This window comes from Gallinula chloropus (genome assembly GCF_964237585.1).
Source record: "Gallinula chloropus genome assembly, chromosome: 21".
Lineage (NCBI taxonomy): Eukaryota > Metazoa > Chordata > Aves > Gruiformes > Rallidae > Gallinula > Gallinula chloropus.
Window position 1 is genome coordinate 3922511 of NC_140106.1, and position 25222 is coordinate 3947732.

The window sequence follows — 25222 nt, forward strand, 5'->3', positions numbered from 1 at the left end:
AGTATCTTAGGCCTTGTCATCCTTTTCTTTACAGCTCATTTATGACTTAATCCAGTTTAGTCTCGGACAAATAGATTATTTCACAATTAATAGCATGACCTGCAAGGACTCACATCTTACAAAACAAGATGTTTCAGAAATTCTTCTTTTTTTAATTAAGAGAACATCCTTTGCTTCCTACTTGTCTTTACGGCTAGGCAAGGAGAAAAATCTATAATGTAATTAAGGAAGTCATCAAGCTTGTGCATCAGTAGCTGAGGAAGAAACTAATATACGGTTCAAGGGAAGGATTTCCACACCAAGTGTGCTTAGCCATGTACAGTGACAAATGAAGCATTGTCAAAGTGAGCAGAGTTCTATAATTTTGGTAAGAGAATTTTTAGTACAGGACTGTACCAAGCTGGGTAAATCCAGAGCTTCTCCTAAGCAGAGCTACAAAACAAGGACCGTCAACAGCACTGGACTGATGTGGTTCTAAGACCCAAATAAGTGGTCTCACAGCTGAATCTTATGCTTACCTACCAGCTGGACTGGTAGGTCCCCCAGAACTGAATTGGGATTTAACAAACATTTGATTTGGGTTCAAGTGTCAAGGATTTTGCAGGGAGGCGTGAGGGAGGCTTTGAAAACAGATGGGAAAATGATGCTGTGATGGTAAATTTCCGCTTGCTGTGGCCTTTGCGTTTAGGAACAATTAAAAGGTGATGAGAAGCATCCAGTCCATTCATGGGCTGTAAAACTGGAGAGGGGGAAGAGGCAGAGGGCTCAGACTTACATTTCAGATTGCTGTCCAAGACTGGCAGTGCTGGTGCTAAGATTTTGAAGGAGACTGCAGTGGCCACCTGGGGTGAGAGTGGGGAGGAGGCCCTCCAACAGCCATTCTAGCAGTGTGATCCAGATTCTGGAGCAGCGTCCTACTTCTCTCAGTGCAATGCAATCTACCAAACTCTTATCTCCCTATGAAACATGCACTTATGTCAGACCTGCAAGAAATTCAAATAACTGAGTTAAATTCTCACTGAATTTTACATATAGTAGAAATATTTGGATGCTTTGCTTTCCCACAGATTTGAATAAATAATACTTTCATTGCAGTGAACAGACTTAACTGCAATACCTGACTCAGATGACATTTCAGTGATCTTTAAATTCATTTATACGGGTTGTAAACTTATGTGGTAGGTAAATTAATGTAATTTCTATAAATACTTCTGGAAAACTTTGTGATACATGGGAAAATCCTCTTGAGAGTTACTTCAGTGAAAGGCACTGTATGCCAGTAAGAAAGGTAATTGCTACTGGTAATGTGTTTTACTTTGGGTATTCTATAATTACGTTCTTACATAACCAAACACAAAAAGGCAGTGACAAGTGTACCCAGCCCTCTCTCGCCTTCTCTTCCATCAAAACCATCTACCAGTTTTTGTTGCTAACCTGTGGCACTGCGGTTTCTAAAGGCAATAACATTCCAGACAAGATGCACAAAGGCATTAAAATTTATATTTCAAGAGCAGGGGAGAGGAAACAGTGGGAAAGCCTAAGGAAGTGATAAATACTTCAGGAAACCAGGTAAAAGCCATCAAGTGCTAAAGTCTTTCAGGGAGACCATACCTTTATGTATAGTACAAATCTGTATTTTTCACATCAGTATTACATCTTACTATTGTCAGTAACATGCTGGCACAGGCAGGAGGAGCCAACACTGTGCAGGTTCCCAAAAATATTCATATTTTGACAAAGATATTTAGACATTCTTTTCTTGAAGGCGACCTCCAGAAGAGCACGAATTCCCACTACAACCAAGCATGTTCTGTGTATGGATCACTCTTCTTTAGTCTTGCAGCTGTCAGCATGAAAGATCCAAACTTGCTGACTCAGCACTGGGACAAAAGGTTTATTTCTCTGGTTTAAAAACTGGGCACGTGTTTAGGATTGTACCACCTACCAAAAACCGTACTTCAAACTGTCTTTATGATGAAACTTAGTGCGCTGGAATTGAAAAGAAAAGAAGAAAGGAGAAAAAAAGGAAAACACAAAAGAGGCTTCTCATCTTTCCATCTCTTAGAACTCCTGCTATGACAGACACGCAAGTCCCAGCTTACAACAGCAAAAAAACATGGAAAAAAACCCCAAACCTCCTACAAAATTAATGCCTTTGCAGGTTTTCCAGCAAGCCTTTGTTTCTTTATATCCCTCTAGTGTTCTGTGCTAACAAAGGCCAAGGAATGTCTGTCTGGCTGCCTGTCTAGACTACACCTAATCTCATGCTCTGCAAATGTACCCAAATGAGGTCTGAACTCGTCACATCCCAGAGTCATCACACTCACGTGGCACTCACCCTGCTAATGAGGGTGGCTGCTCCACGTCATCAGAAGAAGCTCTAGATGAAGTGGCACTGTACTGTGTGATTCATTACAGATGTATCCTAAAATCAGCAGCAAACACATGTAACAATAGTACGCCATCTCCTCATAGTGCATCCTCAAATGGTTGTAACTTTTTACCTATCTGCTAGGAATCAGCAGAGAATAAAACAGTGGCTTTAATAATTAGCCTGCACATCTAGAAATAAACCTTACTGGGATAGCAAGATAAACTCTGTCCTTGAACTGAGCAGGGCTAAATTCAGAAGTTATTTCTAATACGATCGCAGGCATTAAGAGAAAAGCCTGCTGTAATTGCTTTGCTCTTGATAGTATGAAGGGGCCAGTAATAACATGTCCATTTCTCCATCCTTAATTGTATTTCTCAATTCTTTTCAGACTTCATACAGGTGTAGTGGGTATTTTTTTCCTTGTCAGAGGCACAGTTTGAATGCTCCCCTGAGGGTAAAGAGAGTCTCACTAAAGGCACATTTAGCACATATGGGAATTCAGTAATGGCTTATTTATTCTCTTTGAAGACTGTGGTCACAAGTCCTGAGTTCCAATGCACCACAGCTGTGTGCATTAATAATGGAGTATTACACTCATTGTGCTTCACAACATGTGGCAAAGCTAAAAACACTTGGGCAACAACACCTTAAAAAACTGCTTCCTTCTTCAGCTCTTCTGATTTACATCAATACACCACACACAGCAGAAGCAGATGCTTGTATTAAATAGATGCTGCTATTTGAAGCAGACAAACTATATATTTTTTTTAATTATGCTTTGTCATCTGAACTATCAGGAAAAAAATCTTTGGTGCAGGTTAGCAATTGTTTTTCACAGGTAAAAAAAATTACAAGCTTTTCTGCATGAAGTTCTCTATATTGGAAAGGCTAATTCAATCCCATGTGATATCACTACTTCATCTTCATCTGACATGCATTATTCAGAAAAAAAAATATAAACTGAAAAAAATTAGAAAGGTTCAGCTGTCTCCAAGATTACAAAACCTCATTTCATCAAGACTATAAAAAAGACTAAAATAAAGACTATATTTTATTTAATTTCTTTCCACTTTTTTTTTTTTTTAAACACAACAAAGTATTTACCAAGTTTTAAGTGTCTGGACATCACTGTCCACTTTCATAGCAAGTGGTTATGTTTATAAAGGAAAATCAATTGGATATCACACTCAAAATTTAAAAAACATCATTTCTGTTTTTAAACATGTTTCCCAGCTTTACTCTGCATTTGACAGAGCACAGGGGATGTCAGTTGCATAGTCTGAATTGCCTTTTTCATCTCATCTTATGGTACTCCAACATTATTTAGGGTATGTCAGTCTTCAGACCATGCCAATATCAGAAGCTGAAGCTGAAAAAGAAGCAGGTATGCATAAGAATGAAGAGGAAAACCAGTCAATGTGTGTTTTGTGCTGCTGCTTTGAGAACTACTAGTTGCACCATCTCTCCTATCCAGCCACACACTGTTCGTAATTCATGGTGCATGTTAGAGGGTGATCTACAAAACCAGTGATTTTTAAATGCATTAATACTAGAACAAACAAACCAAAAAAGTCTCTTTATGGCAGTCATTTACCAGTTGCACAGCAGTATAGCATAGTCAAGACTCAGCTACATTTTTGCAACACAGAGGGATTTTTATAGAAATTGAAATGTGATAAATTTAAAAGACATTATTTTATTTAAAAATATTTGCCAAATTATTTATCAACGTAATTTTTCTCTTGTTTTCTAAACATATTAGAAACCAAATCCAATGCCACTAGACATTTTGCATTAAAGGAAAAGGGTGAAAACACTTCAGGGAGGAAATGTGGAGTGAGAAAGATACAATCAGGAAGTGGGTGTGGAGCATCATATCACAATGCATCATCTCTTATCTCTCAAAAGGCAGAAAAGTCAGCTTAATGCACCTATAATCTGTTTGTCTTCAGATCTGTATTTTGCATCCCCAATATTTTCAATCTTTAAGCATGATTTGAAGACTAAAAACTGTCCTTTCTTTCATCTTCAGGTTCACACATACTTTTCCATTTCTGTAGTTCCTGAGAATCATTTATCTGCCATACTTCAGCAAAGCACTTTAGCCTTTTCCTGGAAAAAAGGGGCGTGGGGGGCAAACAAATATCAGTCAGAATGTGGAAGTATTTTTAAATTAAACACATCAAACCTTGAAAGCCCTATAGTCTTATGCAAAATTTTATACACAGTCAAAACCAGCAGTTTGCACAGTTTAAAATGTTATGTGATCTTTAAACAATTAGTTAACATTTCCAAACATATTTATTCCAGCTCTGTCAGTCAACAATTTAATTTTATAGCTAACTTCAGAGCACTAGAAACACTGATGAGATGAAATAGAACACTGAGCAAGAGCAAAGGCAACAAACAGCATTGTAGTTTGCACTGTTTAATTTTCAGCATTCAATTCCAACAAATGTGCATTAGTAGAACCATAAAGAGATATTTTCAATATAAATGAGTAGACACATCCTTCTGTGTTCTTTTTTTAATACTTTTTGATTTAAAAAGAGCTGACACAAATAACAACAGGATGTTTAAAATAGGTTAATACATTCCTGATGACAAAGATGTCAAGACTGGATGGAATTACACAGTGGATTTTCTTAAATAAAATGAATGTGTTTTAAAAACTAAGACAAGACAGCTAGCCTGTGGGTATTGTTACACCACAAGTATACTGCTACGAAGAGGTCTGAGTTTTATTCCCAAGTTCATGATAATTTTTATTTCCTACCACTGATATGTCATACCAAATTCTGAATTTGTTAATGCCTCTTTTGAGGAGAAGGTATAGGAAAATACTCTGGCATTTAGATGACATCATGGTAATAAGGGAAAATAAACAGGAATATACAAAAGCAAGTATTTCTATAATGACCTACACGGGAGAACTGGAAAAATTAATACAATCATTTATACTCTTTGAAGTCATTGGACATAATAGTTGTTTGTTGGGATTTTTTTTTACTTTGTCATTGACTTGAGCTCCAGGTTTATACAGCTGCATGAAGTTCCCTACAAAGTGTGTGCAAAAGGTCTCCAGTGAAGGAATAACCTGCTACAGGTCAAATCTGATGAATTACCGACTGATGTGCCTTGGATGTCCCTTGTCCCTCACCCCCTGTGTAGCTCACTGTCCTTAAAGGGAGAAGAGAAAGCGTCAAACATCACATGGTGTAAGCTGGTCTCAGAGGCAGCAGGTTACCCACATCTGATGGACTGACCCCAGCCCCCATCCTCTTGTGTTGCTGGGGGAAGAGGGAGAGAAATGGGGGGTGGAGTTGAGCCTGGGAAGATGGGAGGGGTGGGGTTTTAAGATTTGGTTTGATTTCTCATTACCCTGCCCTGTTTCAGTTGGGTAATAAATAGGTGCATTTTATTCCATGTTGAGTCTGTTGTGCCCTTGGTGCTGATTGTGGAATGGTCTCTCCCTGTCCTCATCTCACTTCTGAGACTCTCATTATATCTCCTCTCCCCTGCCTAGCTGAGAAGGGGAGTGACAGAGCGACTTTGGTGGGTGTCTGGCCTCCAGCCAGGGCCAAACCACCACAAGTACAGAAGCAAATTCTATACCAAAATCTAAAATAGAGACAATCGCTTACCTACCTATTCAAAAGCTGAACAACTGGGCACAATTAAGTCCCTTAATTAAAACTGGCTGGTCAGCCCTCATGCTACCCCTCCATGGGCACTGTAAATCAATCTTCTAATGACATCACTGGATAGTAGTTTTACTGCCCACAGGTTGGAGACACACTAGAACTCTGTGCCCTGTCCAAGTAATATGCTAGCATGATTTTCACAGAACAAAGTAATACAAGCTAAATGTACATATGGTATTATTTTGCATCTTAATTTTATTACACAGTAACACTACCCTTCCAGCTCATACTCTCACCTTTCTGGAAAACATTTTTTTTCCTTGATTTTAGAACCCCACATAACAACAGAGTCAAGTCACTGCTAGTAATTTGTTGTTTTACTTTTGTCAATTATGGGCTATTATTTCCAATTAACAGAAGCCACCACATTATTTTTCCCACAAACTGTCATGTATCATCAAAAGAATTATTTTGCTTTTTGAAAAAGGGATAAAAACTGGTGTTAAGCACTAAGCACTGTTCAGTTTCAAAAGAACTGCTTGCACCTACAAATAATTAGTACTCAAAATTTTCTCATACAAAACTATTCTGTCAGGATTAGTTACAACCACCAGGCAACAAGGATGTTAATTTATTATATTCCTGAAGGTTTACTGATAGGACTGCCACTGAAAACAACAATAACAAAAAATTCAGTGGAAATTAATATGAATGCTCGCACATACTTATATCTAAACTATATATATAATGTTACAGGTTTTATAGAGGTGATACTATTTGACACACATAAGAATTTTCATAACTAGTCTCTATATAAAGTGCATAAGCTCCTAAATGAAAAGTGGTTAGCAGAAAGATATTAAAACGCCCAAACTTTCAGTAAATTTTTGTGTATTGTGTCGGGGAGTGGGAGGAGGAGGTAAACAAAATAAATTATAAATTATTAATACTTAAAATAAATCATAAATACTTAATTTTTTAAGTTAAACTGAAGAATATTCATCTATATTGTATTATGCAAATACAAGTTCCACGGAGAATAATATCCTTTCCAAATTAAATATATTAATATTTTCACTATCGCTGGTAGAACAGAAGAGATACTAGATGTGAGTTATATTCTAAATATTAAATATATGTTTAAATATTTTCTCTGAAAACAGAGAAAATACATACATGAAAGCATACATTACGTATTTAGCATAAGAAAAAAAACCCCCACAGTTTATTCCTAATGTTAGCTCAACATGCATTTAGTTTTTTCCAATCCTGTTTCAGAGAGCAGCAATTAACCTCTGACATAGTATCTACCTTTTAAATCTAAAGCTTTGATTGAAAGAGATAGCACGATTTCCCTAAGATTTTTTTTTTTTTGAGGTTTGTTTCACTGTCTTCCCTGAAAAGTAGAGGAGGGTAGCTGAAGTAGTTCTTACTGTACATTTTTTAATGCATACTGTGTGAAATGTTCTTAAATTCATAGCTGAATATTCATTGAGGAGAGGGGAAATCACAATTGCTCTGACCTTTTCATATTCACTATCCTCTCCAACTCCTTTGATTTGTGAGCTGCCTTCTTCAAGATTTCTTCAGGAAGATCTGCCAGTTTGGCAACATTTAGCCCATAACTCCTTGCAGAGACTCCTTTAGTGATTTGATAAAGGAAAGTGATAAATTCAGGATTCTCTTCGTGTTCAAATCCTAAAAAATACAACCAAAATGAGAAACTATTATGTTAATAAAACACAGCAGACCAAAGACTGAAATGACAAAGACTGTGGTCTCATTGCCATTCATGCTTCAGGTATGATTTATTCTGTTTTACCTACCCATTGTGAGAATGAAAAAACTCTTAAATAGATGTTTACCTGGTGTCTTTTTTAGCAGACTTATCTCTGTGTGTCAAAAACTGTACGTCAAACTGATTAATTATGTTGCAACTGGGACACTCCATCTCATGTCTGCTAAGCAATGACAGTGTCGGTAACCTATCAGTCAAGAAGTCCATAACCACACCACATTAAAAAGCTTCCTGCCTACCAGGAGGCTGAAAGCCATAAAAAATGCTTAGAAAAAAATACAAGTTGGGATGGTGGATCCTCTGGTAGGGGGTTTTCTACAGGATGAAAAGGTACAAATGTAAAAGACATCATTATAGGTCCTATGACTCCTTCCTTTTCCTCTTAAGACATCCTTGTTGCAACTCTGCACAAGCCAGGCCTTGTGTAAAGACCAGAAACTCTACAACATCATTCAGTACCATTCACTTTTCTGTTTTAAGATTGCAAGATTTTGGAACAATGGACATTTCCATAACTGATAATGACTCAAGGTGAATTGAGTTATCTAAGTCAAAGATTGGGAAAAAACATGCCATAAAACTCACCTTAAATGAAACAATTAAAATGTTAAGACAACAGAAGCTAAAGTTATAGAGTAAGAAACACAGATGCATTTTTGCTCACAGGCTATTGTGTCTCTCTGTAGCAAAACTGTAAAGACTACATATAACCTGAAGGTTCAGGTAAAATAACATTTAAGGTAGAAATGCTGAAGCAGGACATAAACATGAAATAAGACAAAGTGAAACATAAATGATAGGGCTTTGTGGACACAGCTGTTAAGGACTAGTAAGTACTGAATGTTGGTAACATCTCAGTTGTATCATGGGATCAAAGATCAACACTCCAGTTAATGAACTTTGTGAGCAAAGGACATGCTGATGCTCATATCAATTCTTCAATATTCCTAAGAAGAATTCAGGCAAAGCAGGAAAACCAGAATACAAGCAGAATTGTCAAGCACCTGATTAAACCTGATACATCAAGAAAAAGAAAAAAAAGCAAAGGTATGGAGGGAATTCCTACATCACAAATCTGTTCTAAGTTTGGATGCCATGTGAGTAAGACACATGTAGTGGATAAACCCTGTGTGAATTTTCGAAAGGTATTTGACAAGAGCCCTGCATCAAGTGCTCCTCTGAAAACTAAGCAGCCATAATCTAAAAGGAATGCCTTTGCATTTGTATATAATTGGTTAAAAGATAGGAAACTTACAGTAACAGTCAGTTCTCACCATGAAGGGTGATCATCACTGCAGTTAGAGAGGCTCAAGGTACTTGTCAAACAAGGAAAAGGGCTAAGCAGAGAGCTGACAAACTTTACTGAAAATACTAATTCAGAGCAACAGTGACAAGCATAAATGCTGCAACTCTTCTGCCTGGCAAGAGCAGAACTGGATGCAATTATGATCAGCAATCTACAAAATTAGGCATGGCACAGACAGGAAGAACAAAGATTATTCCTCTGCCTCTTCCAATTCAAAGAACTGGGACCACCAGGTGAAGCTACATGTTGTTTCAAAAGAGTTTCAAAACAAACAAGAGGAAGTTGTTCTTCACACAATGCAGTGAAAACTGCTTACACAATAGGATGAAGATGCCAAAAGTACACATGCACACACAGAGAAACTAGACAACCTTGTTGAAAATAATAAAAATCAGAAAACCATCTAGCTCTTGAAGCCCCCAAAAGAGCAAATGTTTGCAGACAGTGAGATCTTCTAGAGAAAGAGTTAACACGCATTTGATCCCTAATCCCTCCTCCCTAATCCTTTGTATTCATCTACTGTGAGTTACCAAGCTGTGTGACTCTTTTATCTGACCCAGGTTACTGATTCTTGTATTAAATGTGAAAGAGAAATGGTTGTACAGTTTTCAAGCCCTCCAAAATTTCTGTATAGGCTGATATTCTAGTGAATCTGAACATGTAACTTTCATGTTGAGGTTTAAATTACACTTCTACAGTTTCTGCCTACACCTGTTGTGTGAAAACCTCAGATGGATTTATACTGTACCTTTTTGTTCAGCACTTTCCTCCTCATTCACCAAGAAAGCCATGTGGTAATTACCAACTTTGTCTGGATACATCTTCTCTAGCTCACAAACCGAAGGATAGTGAGTGACAAACAGTGTCAGTGACTCCACCTACAACAATGAGGTAAGGCATGTAAGAAGGTTTGGCTTAAAACAGTTATAAAACACAACACTGGTATCCTCTATCCATGCCCCTTTGCTCTGAGTCTAGACATGCTACATTTCTACAAGGAAACAGGCATCATGTCCAGTTCAGCCTAACATGGTACAGGCTGAAAAAGCATTCACAACCACATGTCAGATCAAACACTTACAACTCTAATGAAATGTTCCAGTGTAGCATAAGCAATAGCAATTCCATCATGTGTGCTAGTTCCTCTTCCCAATTCATCCAAAGTTACTAGTGATCTTGAAGTTGCTTTTCTTATTATCTCAGCAGTATCTGTCAGTTCTTCCATAAAAGTACTTCGACCTTTGTAAATGTTGTCTGCTGCACCCATTCTGCATTGAGATTCAAAACAGATCAATTTATTAACTTCAAATAAATGCCAGATAATGTTGGGGAAAAAAAAAAAAAACAAACCTTCTTATAATGAAACCATTTTATTATAAATGTCATGTTGCTGATCCAAGCAGAGCAGTAAAACTAAGGCAGAACATTCACCTTCCAGAACAAGCTACTGCTTAGGAAAAAAAGCTGCAAGAGTACATGCTGCAGATGTGAGGTTACTCTAAAAGAGTGAAAGATCTATCCATGTACCATTAATAAAATATTCATGTACCATTAATAAAGGCTTGCCTGCATTCTCCAAGACTATACTGACCCTATGGGCCTCTGGGGAATGTCAGACTGTAGGAACAGCAGAGAATTTTTCTGGGCCATCAGTAATCTAAGTCCCAAGGTAAATCTGTAGACAGGAATCTCAGCATAACATGTCAACTATAGGAATTAGAGGAAAAAGATGAGGTAGACAAGGGGGTATTTCTTATCATGCAATTCTTCTACCTTCACAAACAGTAGCAGGCAGCCTGTTCTCCTAAAAAGGACCCTGGGAATTCATACCATTCAGCTCACTAGAACGGTAACAGCAAATGTAACAGTGAAAACAAATTTTACTTCTTTGGTTTAGCGTGACCATGTAATTTGCATGTTTTATAAATGTCTACAAGACCTGAAAGTGTCAGATATTAGAATCTCCATGTAGTGATAAAGTGGACACTCAAGGTGACCGGGTATTTAAGCATCCAAACAGATACAGAAGCTAGTTTCTTCAGGCTGTAACAATATAACAATGATTTCCCCTACTTACACAGGTACACAATCTTACTATCATGTTTAAACATGTTTAAGAGAAACATTTCTCTCCTCATCCTTTTCCACAAATGTCCCTGAACTTAATGGTCTCCAAGCAGGTGAGCTTCTCTTACGCTCTGTACACATACACATGCAAACTCAGGCACACAAATTCCTTCACGTTTCATACAGGTCTTTTAGCACCATTTCAAGTCAGATTCTATCTCAAATCAGGAAACAGTTTTCACCTCAGAAACCGACTGGTAATCCACCCTGTTCTTCTCTTCTGCAGCTTTCCTAACCTATTCAATTAATACGCTTTCTAACTGGCAGAAAGAATTTCCTTTTCCCACATATGCTTTTCAATTACATTAACCACATTACAATACCACTTCTGAGATAGGTTATCATTAGCAATCCACGGAGTACAGCTGCAAGAACGGATTTGTTCGCTCTCATCAGCCAACAGTATAGTTACTTACAAACCTCATTGATTTAAGGAAAGCTGACTCTTGGGCTTAACATATCACATTTTCAAATATAACAGCTGGCCACAACAGTATTTAAAGCCAATCAAAACCTTTAAAGAGAATCCCAAGACAGCCTTTTTTTCTCAATCTTTTGCTGCATCTCTCTAATGTAATCGCTTCTGTTGCCTACAGAAGCACTAACAAGATACTCATAATTTTATGGGGATCTCTGATTGCCAAGAGTAACTGGCTACAAATAGGCTGGACACATTAAAATTATGATTTCTGTAGGTTCTCTGGTTCCTGCCCTGGAAATTTTGTATGGTGTCATGTGTCACTCCATGACATGTGAATCTTGTGACGAACTGATCTTGGTTGGAGATGGGCAGGGCATTACCATACAACAAGCAAACAGCACTTCACTGAGTATGCACTTAAGATTGCACGTGTAGTAGGTATACTCCAACATTACTATGCTTATCACTATTAACTACAAATAAATTTACCAGAACAGCCAATACTTTTCATGTCCAAACAGTCTCTGGCTCCATAATGGGCAACTTCAACTTCATTTACAACCCTAGCATTATTACAATGTAATTTTTATTTGGCTTTTCATTACAGAGAGAACATCTAACAGGCTGTCTTTTCTGAACTTAGCATGATTACACTCAGAGTTCTCATTTCTATTTTTCTCTTGGATTGCATCAGATCCATAGAGCCCTCAAAATCATTTAGCCATTTTGCATCTTATCTGCATTCAGGAAAATAATTTTCAGAACTTCCTCACTAAATGCTCAAGATACAAACAGAAATTAGTATTATCGTTCTCTTGTTCTTAACAACAGCTGCAAAAGAAGATTTCTTTTCAGCATCTTGAAACATTCAAATCCAACTCAGGCTCATCTACAGATTTAAAAAAAAAAAACAAAACAGTATGTTTCTCAATGATATAAAACCTCTGAAATATCTTCCTTTGAAAATGGATAAAATTGTTCTTTCTGCCTGTGCCCTTGACACTAGAAGGAAGAATCACACTTGTTTTTCAAATGTATCTCGTCAATAATTTTATCCAAAAAAAGTAAGAATAAATATTTTAATGTGGACGTCTGCATTTATCAAACTAACAGTTAATATGCAGGAAGGCATTGCTCCAACTGTGTGTTATTCCTGATCTAATGAAGTTTTTGATACAAAACACCTATTGCTTAAACATTTCTTCAGGTTTAAAACAGCCACTATAAATCCCACTACAGTGGGATTCAGTCGCTTTCAATTTACATTTAAATGTAGCTTGCCTCTTAAATGTTTTTATACGTCAAAACATTAAACTTTCTCCTGATGTTCAATAGAATGAAGATGATTTACCACTGTTAGCAGCTAATTTACAGTTAATACCTGGGTGCTATCCCAATGAACTTTTAGGGTAAAAATGCAAAGAGAAATGTTATAGATACTGAGCCTTAAAGCTGTCACCCCTTAAATCATCTTGTTTGTCTGCCTTTTTTCATTTGTTTTACATAGGGTCCTAAATGAAGTCTCCAAGCCTCACTTTTGCTGGCACCCTGCCTCCAATGGGGTCAGATATTTTTCTGACTTTTATATGTACACAAAAATAACTATTTGATTACATTTTAATACTGCATTCACCCTAACAATATGTCTGGTGACAATACAGTGGGATATGAGAAGAGGTATGAGTCATCCCTGAGTGATGCAGTCATGTTATGCACTGCATAATATTTATTTTCTTCCTTCTCTTAACTGAACACCCCCCCTCCACCCAAAAGAAAAACCAACAAACCAACAAAACACAAACATGTACAGGAAAATGAAGTTTACAAGAGAGTAAGGCAATCACAACAGCAAACCATCAGAGCAGGAACAATACCACCCAGCCCCACCACCTCTGCTCTATTTGTCAGCACACCAGCTGCTGGAAGCAGTGACAGTTAATACGAAAACTTCAATTTCTGCTATGGAATTTCTACTGTCTACGTTCAGAAAAATTACTGCATTCTGCCCATGACAAGTGTGCAGATATCCAATGTGGAGAGTGCCTCTTTAGTGCTGGCAAGAGATTCATCACTCCTCAGCAAATGCAATTTGGCTAGAAACCACTTTTTATAATGTCTCTTTGACAGCCAACCAAATTTCATAAAATTAAAAGCTCTTCTTCTTACAATGTTCAACACATCTATTATGTAACAGGAAAAAAAAAGGGAGGAAGCATTATCTCTTTTCATTGCTAGGTTTCAAGTGGTAAAGATTCTTGTCTATAAACTCAGAGAAAACAACAGGGAAGCAATGTTTCCAAAAATTAATTTTGGTGGGATAAGTTAGATGATATGCAGCAGCACCAGCCAGCTTTATACAAACCAGCTAGTACAACATGCTTAACCTGCATGTGACCCCTTAGAGAGAAAGACACAGATTTCCACATCCTACACTTGCAGCATTCAAAGGGTGCTTTTTCTAATCTGCTCTCCTGAGTCAGTGCCTGCACATAGTACTGACCTTCTCCAATGCCAGTGTTCATCATTCTAGGAAGTTATCCAGTGATATTTTGTTCAAGGAGGCTCTGGAGATGTAAGGAATCTTTTTAATGATACAAGCTATGATGTCACTAGAATGAAATAGTAACTTTGTACCTTTTTTCCTTGCAGCTGAAGAATTTTTATGCAGTTAGTATCCATTTAGACCTGCACTCAACAGGCAGGAACTAATATCCCTGAACTGCGTGGCCCTGAAAGTCACCTCCAAGTCTGGTGCTCTCAAGCTTTTGATCAGCTAGAAACATCTGAGGGCTTTGAGAGTCACCCCTAAAGAGCTGTTTAGAAGGAGAAAATGTAAATTGAGGCCATGGAGGCCTTCCTGTAGCTCCTTCTCACAGCATCCTGCTCTTAAAAAACCAAAGTGTCCTGGAGACAGGGAAGACTTGCAGGCTTGATGACTACCAGTGGCACAAACCAACAGAATAACACAAAACCTTATTTTGGAGCAGAGCAGAGAAGGCTCCCAGAGAACTGCAGCTGCCCTGTGCAGCAGTCCAGGGGTGAACGTGATGACTTGTAGCTTCAAACTGAAATTGCCCCAGGGTGAGAGAAGGAGGGGGCTGGGGGGGGGATGTGAGGGGGTGGGGTGGGAGGAATTCCCTAGCAGAAAAATTAATCTGAAATCCAGACACTTCCAGTTAAGTTTTTTTTCCATGCTGCCTTTCAGAAGAAGTTATCTAACATGCTATTGGTGGGGTTGATTATAAAATTAAGAGCACTGCGTGGACCTCAGGTATCATATTATTCGTTTCTGTTGGGACAAATCCCTCACAGTGCTTGTGAAAACGACCACACAGCCCAAGAGCTCCCAATGGTAACAAAAAGCAACTACATAGCACTGAATAAATCCCAGAAAACAAGACTGCAAACCCGTTCCTAAAGCCTTATTTACATACCATTGACAAAATCCTGATACTATTTATTAACTATAAAATACTTAAAGCTGAAAAATAAACTTAAATGAGATGTAGAAATATGCATTTGACTTCAAAAGTTTATCTAAAATACTTACTGGAGAAAAGAAACCTAGTGCCTATTGCAGAAGAATAAACCTGATTGGTATAGAATCTCTACACAGTGCCTCTGTCATTTTCAGGTGAAAGTATTCCGGTTTCCAGCTATGGTTTACCTTCCCTGGGATCAGAACTGAAGCCAGGCTTCATCTCAGGATGCACTCAAAGTTAAATTATTTATTCAACCAGAACAATTAACATTAAAATTACTCTTTTCTCTGAGAATATCTTAAATGTAAAGTGTAGAATAGCACTCTCTCAACACCAAGAGAGAAACTCCTGTGATTCAAGAACATTGAGAAAAACAAATAAAATAAATCCTTAAGACGAATTTACAAAAAAACCCCTTCAAAATATAATTTCAAAGTTGACTGTATTTGAACAGGAATTATTAAAATAAGTAGCTTGCAGAAGAAAGGACAACCTTGTATAGATCCAGGCCTGGAGGTTGGTGGCCCTGCCTGTGGCAGGGGGGTTGGAGCTCTATGATCCTTGGGGTCCCTTCCAACCCAGACCATTCTATGATTCTATGATTAGATGGGGTCTTGCCTTAGAGGTTATCCTATTCCTTCTCTAGTTCTCTACAACATTAACACCCTACAGTTACTACTTTTCATTTTTTTTTGAAGATCTCATGAACACTGCTTGTATCCTTTCATCTTTTGCAGAAGACACTCTAACCAGCTGAAGTGTCTGCAGAAAACAAATGCCTGTGAAAGTGGGAGCACTATCTGAAGATGATGTTCATGAGAACAGAAACACTTGTTACTGGTCCTGACATGAACAGAGGAACACAACGGTAAGATAAATCCTCTGCCACTGAACCAGGTTATTGACTTTCTGCTAGGCACCTAGCAAACAACACTTACTGAGACTTCACTGGTTAGAAATTAAAAGTAAGTTTGCAAACAGGTCTGCCAAGAAAATGAAAACAGGCATCCGAATCAGAGGATTGGCAGGCTGACTACTCTGTGTCCTCTCCTACTGTGGTACCAAGAATCCCAAACACCTTTAACCAGAACAATTGTTCAGTTTTGCCCACAAAAGAAATTTGAAACCCTGAGTATTTTAGAAAGACTCCAACTGCTAACCAGAACTTAACGGTGTTTAGTATAAAAGTAGCCCAACTTGGATATCCTAACTTCTGGCTACTTGCCACATACAATGAAAATTTATCAAGTAATTCTTTAGAAGACAGCATCTGCAAATTTCTAACTGTTCACTGGCAAGAAACTAATGCTTCACACTCCCCCCCAGGGTACTGGTAAATCATTCACTTCATTTCCATGAACCTCTTACTGATTCAAACTAAAACCTGACAATTAAGAACAGTAATTTACAGAGCTGTGATTACAGAATTTAAAATTATAAAAAAAACTCCTTATCCTAATCATTGTTATCAGGAGTTTTTATTTTTGTATTATTCATGGACAACTTCTAAGAAGCAAATGTGTGCAAAGTTGCGTGGATGGCAATGTAGGAAATCAGAAGATGTTACCTTATTTAGAACAGTTGTTGAAAAGCCTGACAGAACACATTATACATTTAATGTGAAATACATTTTTATTTTGTAAGTTATTGTAGACACATGGTATTCTCAGTCTCTGACAAATTAGTGAAAGCCTAAGATCACTAGGGATACACACTTTGTACTATCCTGGAAAGAAAAGTAAGTCCAAAGTCATTTTAATACTCAGTTTCATAGCATTTTGTAACCTTTTCCTTTGTCCCCCATATCACTAGCTAATTGAAATAGTCAACACAAGTAATCACTTAAATCCTCATTACCTTATAGACCTGGCCAACAGAGGCATGCTGCACAGGCAAGCACCCCAGAATGTTAAAAGAGATGTATCTAACAGGACTGGCTTTCAAGATGTGAACTGCATTGCTTTACTTGCTGAAAACCGGAGGACAGAAAAACATCCCTGGATTGCATTTAATAATTTGAAAGCTGAATTCACCTCAACAGACTGAAGGTGGGACTGAGTTCAAAAGACACAATGCTGCTCTAGTCAGTACAGTCATTGAATGAGAAGAAGTTACTAATATCCTCTCATTTCTAATGCTTTACAAGGCAATAGAAATTCAGTTGTTCTTAGAATCACAGCATCAGACTGGTTTGGGTTGGAAGGGACCTCAAAACACATTTATTTCTAATCCCCTGCTATGTGTAAGGACACCCTCCAGTAACCCAGGGTGCCCAAAGCCCCATCCAGCCTGGCCTTGAACCCTGCCAGGGATCCAGGGGCAGCCACAGCTTCTCTGGGCAGCCTGCGCCAGGCTCAGGCTCACAGGGAAGGATTTCTTACTTCTATCTAATCTAAATCTACTCTGTTTTAGTTTAAAACCATTACCCTTTGTGCTATCACTACTTGCCCTTGTAAGCTTCCTTCCAAAAGCTTACGTTACATTAATTAGTGAAGAACACCCAAGAAAGTTATTCTCCAAAATTCAGCAATGATACCCTCAATAATAAGAGAACTCCTTAAAAATACCTGTCACCTAAGGAACATAAATTACACACAGTTAATCTGGCAGATTTCTGCTTAATTCTAAATCTTTCCATTGTATTTTTAAAACTGGACTTGCTTGAGTGAGTTCACTTTGTCCATCCCACATTACACACAACCTTACAGGAGCTGGCTCTCAAGGCACAAGAGTCAAGCCCTCAGAGGAACAGGGAGTCTGGTAGCAGGAGGAGGATGCAATAGCTTAAATTCCACGCTCAAACATGCCAAACACATCAATGGACTGCTTTCCACAGGTCCATCAGCTTTTACATTTACTCAAACACAGAACTAAGCATTTCTTTTTCTTGCCCTGAGTGAGAAAGGTATGACTTGTTCCTGTACAGAGGCACCAAACTGAGGTTTCCCTACTGCAGTGTCTCCTGAGGGACAGATCTGCCAGCACTGACAGAGAGCACAGCAGAAGGCCAGTGCAAGGTGGAGAAGTTTATGAAAGCTGCATTAAGCAACTGAAGCTCCAAACAAGTTTACCCCAATTTTCCTACAGGAAACCATTAACACTGTATAAATGTTGTTGATGGTCACAAGGGAAAGAACAGATTAAGAGTACAATCATTTTGCTGAAGGTTAAATTACAAGCAGAGATATCCAAATTAGGGTGTTCACTTGTGAGCTGACAATATTAGCCCAAAGAAGCTGAAAAAATGGAGACAAAGAAAAACTCATCCCTAAAATATGCACAGGTTTACACTTGCTACTCTTGGATTCCAGGGAGGGAACTCGAGGTAATTAAGTTAATGTGCATATGTAGCTGAAGGATTGAGGCCAAGGGGGGATTAAAAGGCAGAAACTATAGTAACAGACTAGGGACAACAGCTGAAGTATTCAGTGCAAGTGAACTTTTCCCCTTTAAACCTGTGGACGCTATGGAAAATCCAATTGGAATTGTGACTAGGTTAAATCATATCAGGGGAGAGTTTTAGAAAGATAAATACCACTGTTCAGTGTCAGAGTTTCAACTTGACTGTTAAGAGAGCTGGTCAGCTTCACAGTCAAATTTTTGTTTGTCCCCCCTCCCCCTTGCCCACACAATACTATCACAGGGAAAGCCTTTCAATCCCTATCAGTAATACTGCAATAAGCAACAGAAGTTGTTTTATAAATCTCACTTTATGTTTAAATAACTGTCTTTTATTAACTTAAATGGATTTTCAAGCCTGATTTAAAATGCTGCAAACAAAACAGGTGTTTTTATTAATAATTTTATCAAATGAAAGTTACATAAGCCAAAGACTGTTTTGTTAAATATTATTACATGTATATGAAATATAATCCTAACATTGGAGATTTATGTTACTATGAAATGACCAGACATGAAGCTAAATTATCTACAAATATATGTACAGCACAGCTTAATGTATTTCTACTGAGCTACTTAACACTGTCAGAAATACAGTTCAGATGTACTGTGATATGTCCAACACACATTTTTAGAAAAAAACACAGCAAATAATGTTCAACTTCTTTGAACACTCACTACAACTTTTACATATTATTGTCTTTTTCAAAAAGAACATCTCCATGTGACAGAAAACAGGTTCAATGAATATTATTACACCACCTTTTTTTCCCCTTGAAAGGTGGGCATAATCTACCCCAGAGGCATCATTACAACACTGTAAATATAAATGAAAGGCCTAAGTAATTTTTGTTATCCTGGCAATAAACACAAACACAATTAAGCAAGAAACAAACAAAATAAATTACTCTGCCACAAAGCAGTAACATTTCTGGAAGTTACTTCTGGGTTCTTGACAACTAACAAGTTCTGTTTGTCTGACTGTCATTGTTGCTTTCCAGAGCAATAGGAACAATGCTTGTTTAGCATATAATTACACGTATGCAACTGCATTGTAATAACAGTTCCCTGCTTCCTGCACAATAGATAAATTAGTGTGTATGACAAAACCAGTAAGCACTGCTATACATATACAGATACACACATATGTAATAAACATGAAAAGGTACCTTTACTTTTTAATTTTCTAGCCTTTAAGAATCTAACTACACAGGCAAATTGAGAGAATCTAGTTTTTGCATGACTTTAAATTTAAATGTTTATTTTCAGGCATAAAAAAAACTAAAAATAAACTAAAAAAAAAAAAAGCCAACACAACCACCACCACAGTTCTAGAGAAAACCCAGCAAGACACAGACAAGTTACTCTGCTGAGATAAACCCCTCCACAGTTTCTATTCAGCACTCAGTCTCATGGTGATTTCTGCATTACATAGGATGCCCAACACTGCTGTCACCTCAAGACTTGAATTTCATAGCCTAGATTTTTATGGTAAGGGTATGAAGAAACTGACTAGCTGAATTTCAATGCCAAGTTTTGTGATTTAACTGATATTTCTAGGACAGACAGGAAGACTAATCTTCGTAATCCCACCCTATAAGCCTCAAGTAAGTCAATAAAGCAATATATGGAAGCAAGGAATTTTTTAGTTTAGAAACTAGTCTTTTGAGTTAAGAACAATAAAGACTGCATGTGATATGCCAGACACTATAAGCTATTCTGGCAAATTACTGAGGAGTTTACCAGAAAGGACAAGAATTTATTATGCTAAATATGTGAATGCTCAAAACCTGTCTCAGTCCAGCCCAATGATTCTGACTGATTCTGGAGGCTGTGGGCAGCACAACAATTCTGAGAAAGACGCAGAAACCTGTAAATGGTAGTGATGTAGTGATTTCAGGAAAAGGCTTTTCCATAGATTTAAAAAAAAAAGTCATGATTATGTAATCTCTAGTGCATAATAGAATATACTATAGGATATGTTGGTTAAGATTTCTTACAAAACAGAATTAATGCAGACCCCCTCAAGGGGTGAAAAACAGTACCATCATACTCCATCCAGAGAATAAAAGACTAACAAGAAGATAGGAAAGGCACATGTAAGACATAAAAGCCCCCCAAATCTCCTGTGGTCTGCTAACCATTTTAAAATGTCATCAGTGTGCTGCTCCCTCAGCAATCAAGATGAAACACACAGAGCAGCTTTGGGTGGATGATGTCCATTTCTTTATCGTGTTTAGTGAAATCACTCTGTAGGAAGAGATTTCTAATGAAGAACACTTCTAACCCACTTTCAAGCAAGCGTGTTCCTGGACAATCTCTATCCAAATACAGCTCATCTGTGAACCAAGCAATGCATAAAAATCTAACAAGCTGCATCCTGGTTACAAACTGTTCTTTTTGCCTACTGCTGTCCGAATAGCACCATCTCTGCAGTGGAGCTCTGAAAAAATGGAGCTTGTTACTTATTATTTTAAATACAAAAATCTTCCCTCTGCTCCTGTGCACCTCCCTCCAACTGACCAACTGGTAAAACTGGAATGAAATTAAGGGCAACATTATTTGTGTAGCTCGAAAAAGCTGGGAAGAATTTTTGCCACCAGCAGCTACATCAATGGAACATTCATTTCCATTAATATTTACAAGCACTACTTTGTTTTTATTCTTAAGTGATTTACCTCAGATTTCAATTTATTGTGAAAGGCACCTGGGAAACATCTTCCACTCTATTTCCACTCAAACAGAAACGTTCTCTTTTTCCTGCTTCACATACCACTCCATCCTGTGCTTTCTGATTTTTTCAAGATTTCTTATAAAAGGTAATCTTAAGCCTTGAAACATTTTAACCTGTGTAAAAGTAAATCATCCCCATTTAAATATCTGTAAAATTATTGAGACAGTGACAGTCCAGTGAAGCAAAGAAAAAAATAAATGCAAACATCTAAAACTGACTGCCCAAATGTTTGCTGGTTTTATGCACAGTATTTGCTTTGCATCACAGTTTTTAATTGTAATTAGATCTGTAACGATGCCATAAATATGTACATTTTATAGATTTTTTTAAAAGCTTGTCTAGAGTGAAAATAGTGAGGTTTGTCTAATAGTTTCTTTCAGCTCCACACACTCATGACAAAACTGTAGAATGAGTTTGTCAAGTTGTCAGAATTAAATAGCTGTTAAAGTACTTAGGGAGGTAACATACAAAATTTATCTATTGTGAGACCCAACCTTTTTGAAAGTCCAAAACTTAGAGAACAGACAGAATAAAACACAGAGAAGAAAGCATTATGGCATGTTTGATGGACAGCCTTTTAAGAAATGTGGATTTATAAGGGCTGAATTTTCCTGGGTTTTTTAGCTTACTTTGAAGAAATCCTTCATATCTACACCATCTTCTCAGCTTTAACAGCATTTCTTTCCAGAGTATCATCTCATCTTCTAGACAAGGTAAGGATTAAGGGCTTCAAAACAAATTCAGTTGTTTCTAAAGGTCCTTTGTATCATATGTAAGAAATTACTACAACTAGTCACAGTTCTGTCTTGTAATATACAACTATAGGTGGACTAAACATACTTCTCCTACATGGGAGAACAATGTGTCAGTCAGAAGCTGATCCCAGTTTGTTTTCTCACCTTGGCAGAGAATAGCCACACTCTGCTGTGCACAGTAGAAGACCTGACAGAAAGAATACATTATCTACACTCCCCTGAGTCTTATGCATCTCATGTTTGTGTGCTTCAGCTGATGATCATGCCACTGACAATACGTGAGATTTTTCTGGCACAAGGAAAACAACCCTCTCATCCCCAAAAGCTGGGCACACCAATGGGAAAAGATTTCTCTTCACACACCTTGCAGAAGCAGAGATACCTGCAGTCCTTGGAGGGATTATGTGAACAAGCCAACAGCTCCACACATTCTGCATTTGTGCTTGAGCCTACAGAGGTGCAGCCAGAAGCTTTCCCTTACTCTCTGGCCAGTAAATTCTCATTGTGCCACCAACTCCCAAGGCTGAGAAATAAAATGGGTGAAGAGTCCATGACGGCTGTAGCACCTCATAGAAGAAATGTCACTTCAGGATGACATAAGTGCTCTTTCTTCCATCTTCATGAATCCCATTGCACGTGACTGACAAAGGTCTTTCTGCTCACAGGATGATGGAAATAAGTCACATCAGCAAGCATTGAGATGTTGCTTTTTTAGATCTAACATCAGCTCTCACTACCCATGCAAGCATGCAGTGTTCACAGATAAAGTGTAATGGCCCACATGTCAGCTTTGTGCATTTCAGGACCAGTTAAAGGTGCTACCAGAGCAGTAGCAGAGCAAGCAATGACAAGCAGGAAGGGAAGTACAGCCACCAGCTGGCAGAACAGCACGATGCATTGAGGAACTTGGTGATGAAATGTCTTGGCCTCTAAAGCAGCTTCCTACTAACAAAGAGAGACTTAATCTCATCAGCGTCACCATGTGAAGCCAGGCATACATACAAATCATGCCATTTCTTCTTTACTCTGGAACACACAATGGAAGCTGACTGACTGACTTGTGAAGAGGACTGAAAACATGCACGGTCACTTTGTTCAAAGAGCTGAGAACACAAAAAGAGCTTTGTTTCCTTACACCTATTCTCTTTCATAGATGAGAAAGAAGGTGGGAACTACTAGGATGCCTCTAAAACAGAGTGCCACTCTACCACAAGAAGGCTCAACTGGAATAAAAAATCCAGGCTGGAGTGATGTGCTGGTCTGTGACTGACTGGCTGTGTCTTGCTCAATGACACTGCAATGGCAAACCAAGCAATGCAGCCACCTGGGATGTCTTTTCAAGGGTAAAGCCTGCCTGTTCAGAGATGATTTCTTAGACTCGAAAAAGATCAATGAGGTGAGAGAGGCCCCTGAACTCTGTCACCACATCTAACAGCTGTGAGGACATAGCTGATGCTTACCATGGGTTGGGCCTGAAATGCAGTTTTCAATAGCAGGAGTTGATCTTCAGTTGGCAAATCTCAATAGCACTGTTGTTCCTTGTAGCAATCAAAACTCCTTCCCTTTACCAACCCCCTGATCAACTCAGAACCACCACTCCTGGCCGAGGTATGTGGCTGGAACTGGATCTTGGATGCTGGACTTGAAATAAACGACCCTACTAAGGCCAGCAGCCAGGAGGATGAATTTGCCTCATTATTTCAGTATTAAATGAGGCTGGCAGTTCTCAACCAATATAGAAAAACATCCTTTCCTTTCCTCTGCCTCCCCTCTCTCCTTATGAAAGCAAAGACCACAAATGTGTCCTGTGTGTGAAGGACAATGAGGTAGGTCTCTGAGCAGAGGTTTGAAGACTGCCTTCAAAGTCACCTTTCAGAAGCTCAGCCTGAACCTGATGCTTTCCCTTGGTTTCCATATCTGCAAACACAAGTAGGCTGTGTGCAAGCCAGGGACACACACAAGTACCTCAGCAGGAAACAGCTTCTGCTGCATTGATCAGAAGCATCAAGTTACTGTATGATGGCAACAGCTCAAAGTCAGAGGGCCTAATTTATATGGCTCTGCAACTTTGTTATGCCAAACAGACGTGTTAAAGATCAGCTGCCTGAAGATCTTTGCACTCCAGTTTTAGTTGAATGAGCAACTATTACACATGTTCAAAATCATTATACAAAGACAGACAGACAAGCCAGTGACACAGCTATGTCACTTAAGCCCAAGAACGGATTCAGGATTCCACTGTGGCCTTGTCTATAAGAAAGACCCTGTATACAGACACTCAATACAAGCCAGAAGAACAAAACCATTCCTCCCCAGCTGAGGTGAACAACTACCATCTGTTTTCACAGCATTTTCAGATACACAGGGGAATTTGAGCTGAGTATCTCCTAGCTATAGATTTAGCAATAAGGAGTGCCCTCCATGTTAAAAATACATTTAAATCATCTGTTACAAGGATAAAATGTAGGACAAAGTTCTGTAAACCTTCATACAGATCACGCAATGCACAGAGCCTCTACCAAGACAACTGCCTGGAAGTGCAGGCAACTGCATGTCTTACATAAAGCAAAAGCATTAAACTGCTGCTTACCCAGGCAACCCACCACTATCACTCACTAACCTGTACTGCCAACCTCCACCACCTCTCTCTCTTCTTAATACACCTCCATAGACAACTCAAACTCTATATTTCTTTGCTATCATGAAGATTAAAGACATGCTGAGAATCAGTAGACAGCAGGATAACTTTCAGAAGAGACAAAGTGCACAAAAGGATAATCTACATGGATCTTACTGATGCTTCTATTTATTCCTGCAACGTTTAAGCATGTGGCACGTAACCTGCAAGAGGCAATTTCCAAACTGAAGCACAACGCAATGTATTAGCTCAGTCAACTGAAGCTGCACCTTCAACAGTAAGCCCAATTTGACTGATGGTGTTAAATGTCCTTGGAAGATGCATGTCACCAAAGTGTGACTGTGCATCTGATCACTGAATATAAGTGAAACTGCTTTTAATTCAGCACACAGGGAGAGCCAGGCAGGTAGGCGCTCTAGGAAGGAAATTCTTCTTTGTCCCTTCACCATCATCTAGAGTTGGTAGGAGTTGGCCTCTTTCACAGTATTCTTTCTAATGGCAGCTTGTGATTTAATAAATTGAGTCAGAATCTTGAATACAAGGC

The 25222-nt window shown here is 38.3% G+C and overlaps 2 protein-coding genes and 1 pseudogene across 3 annotated transcripts in view; all 3 read right to left on the minus strand.

Annotated features, from left to right (window-relative positions):
- The window catches only part of LOC311199710 (DNA mismatch repair protein Msh3-like), a gene marked incomplete at both ends in the record, with an annotated part of 46966 nt that extends 45812 nt beyond the window's left edge, over positions 1-1154 (minus strand). The window contains one exon of the mRNA XM_084273847.1: positions 1118-1154. Within this exon, the coding sequence (XP_084129973.1) occupies positions 1118-1154 (37 nt within the window). The remainder of the gene's footprint in view (positions 1-1117) is intronic.
- The window catches only part of LOC311199749 (tubulin polyglutamylase TTLL13-like), a 176020-nt pseudogene that overhangs the window by 59667 nt on the left and 91131 nt on the right, over positions 1-25222 (minus strand). The window lies entirely within an intron of this gene.
- LOC311199712 (DNA mismatch repair protein Msh3-like) overlaps positions 4032-25222 on the minus strand; it is a gene marked incomplete at its 5' end in the record, with an annotated part of 87783 nt that continues 66592 nt past the window's right edge. Inside the window, 4 exons of the mRNA XM_084273849.1 lie at positions 4032-4486; positions 7542-7716; positions 9871-10000; positions 10204-10390. Coding sequence (XP_084129975.1) covers positions 4378-4486; positions 7542-7716; positions 9871-10000; positions 10204-10390 — 601 coding nt within the window. The 3' untranslated portion in view covers positions 4032-4377. The remainder of the gene's footprint in view (positions 4487-7541; positions 7717-9870; positions 10001-10203; positions 10391-25222) is intronic.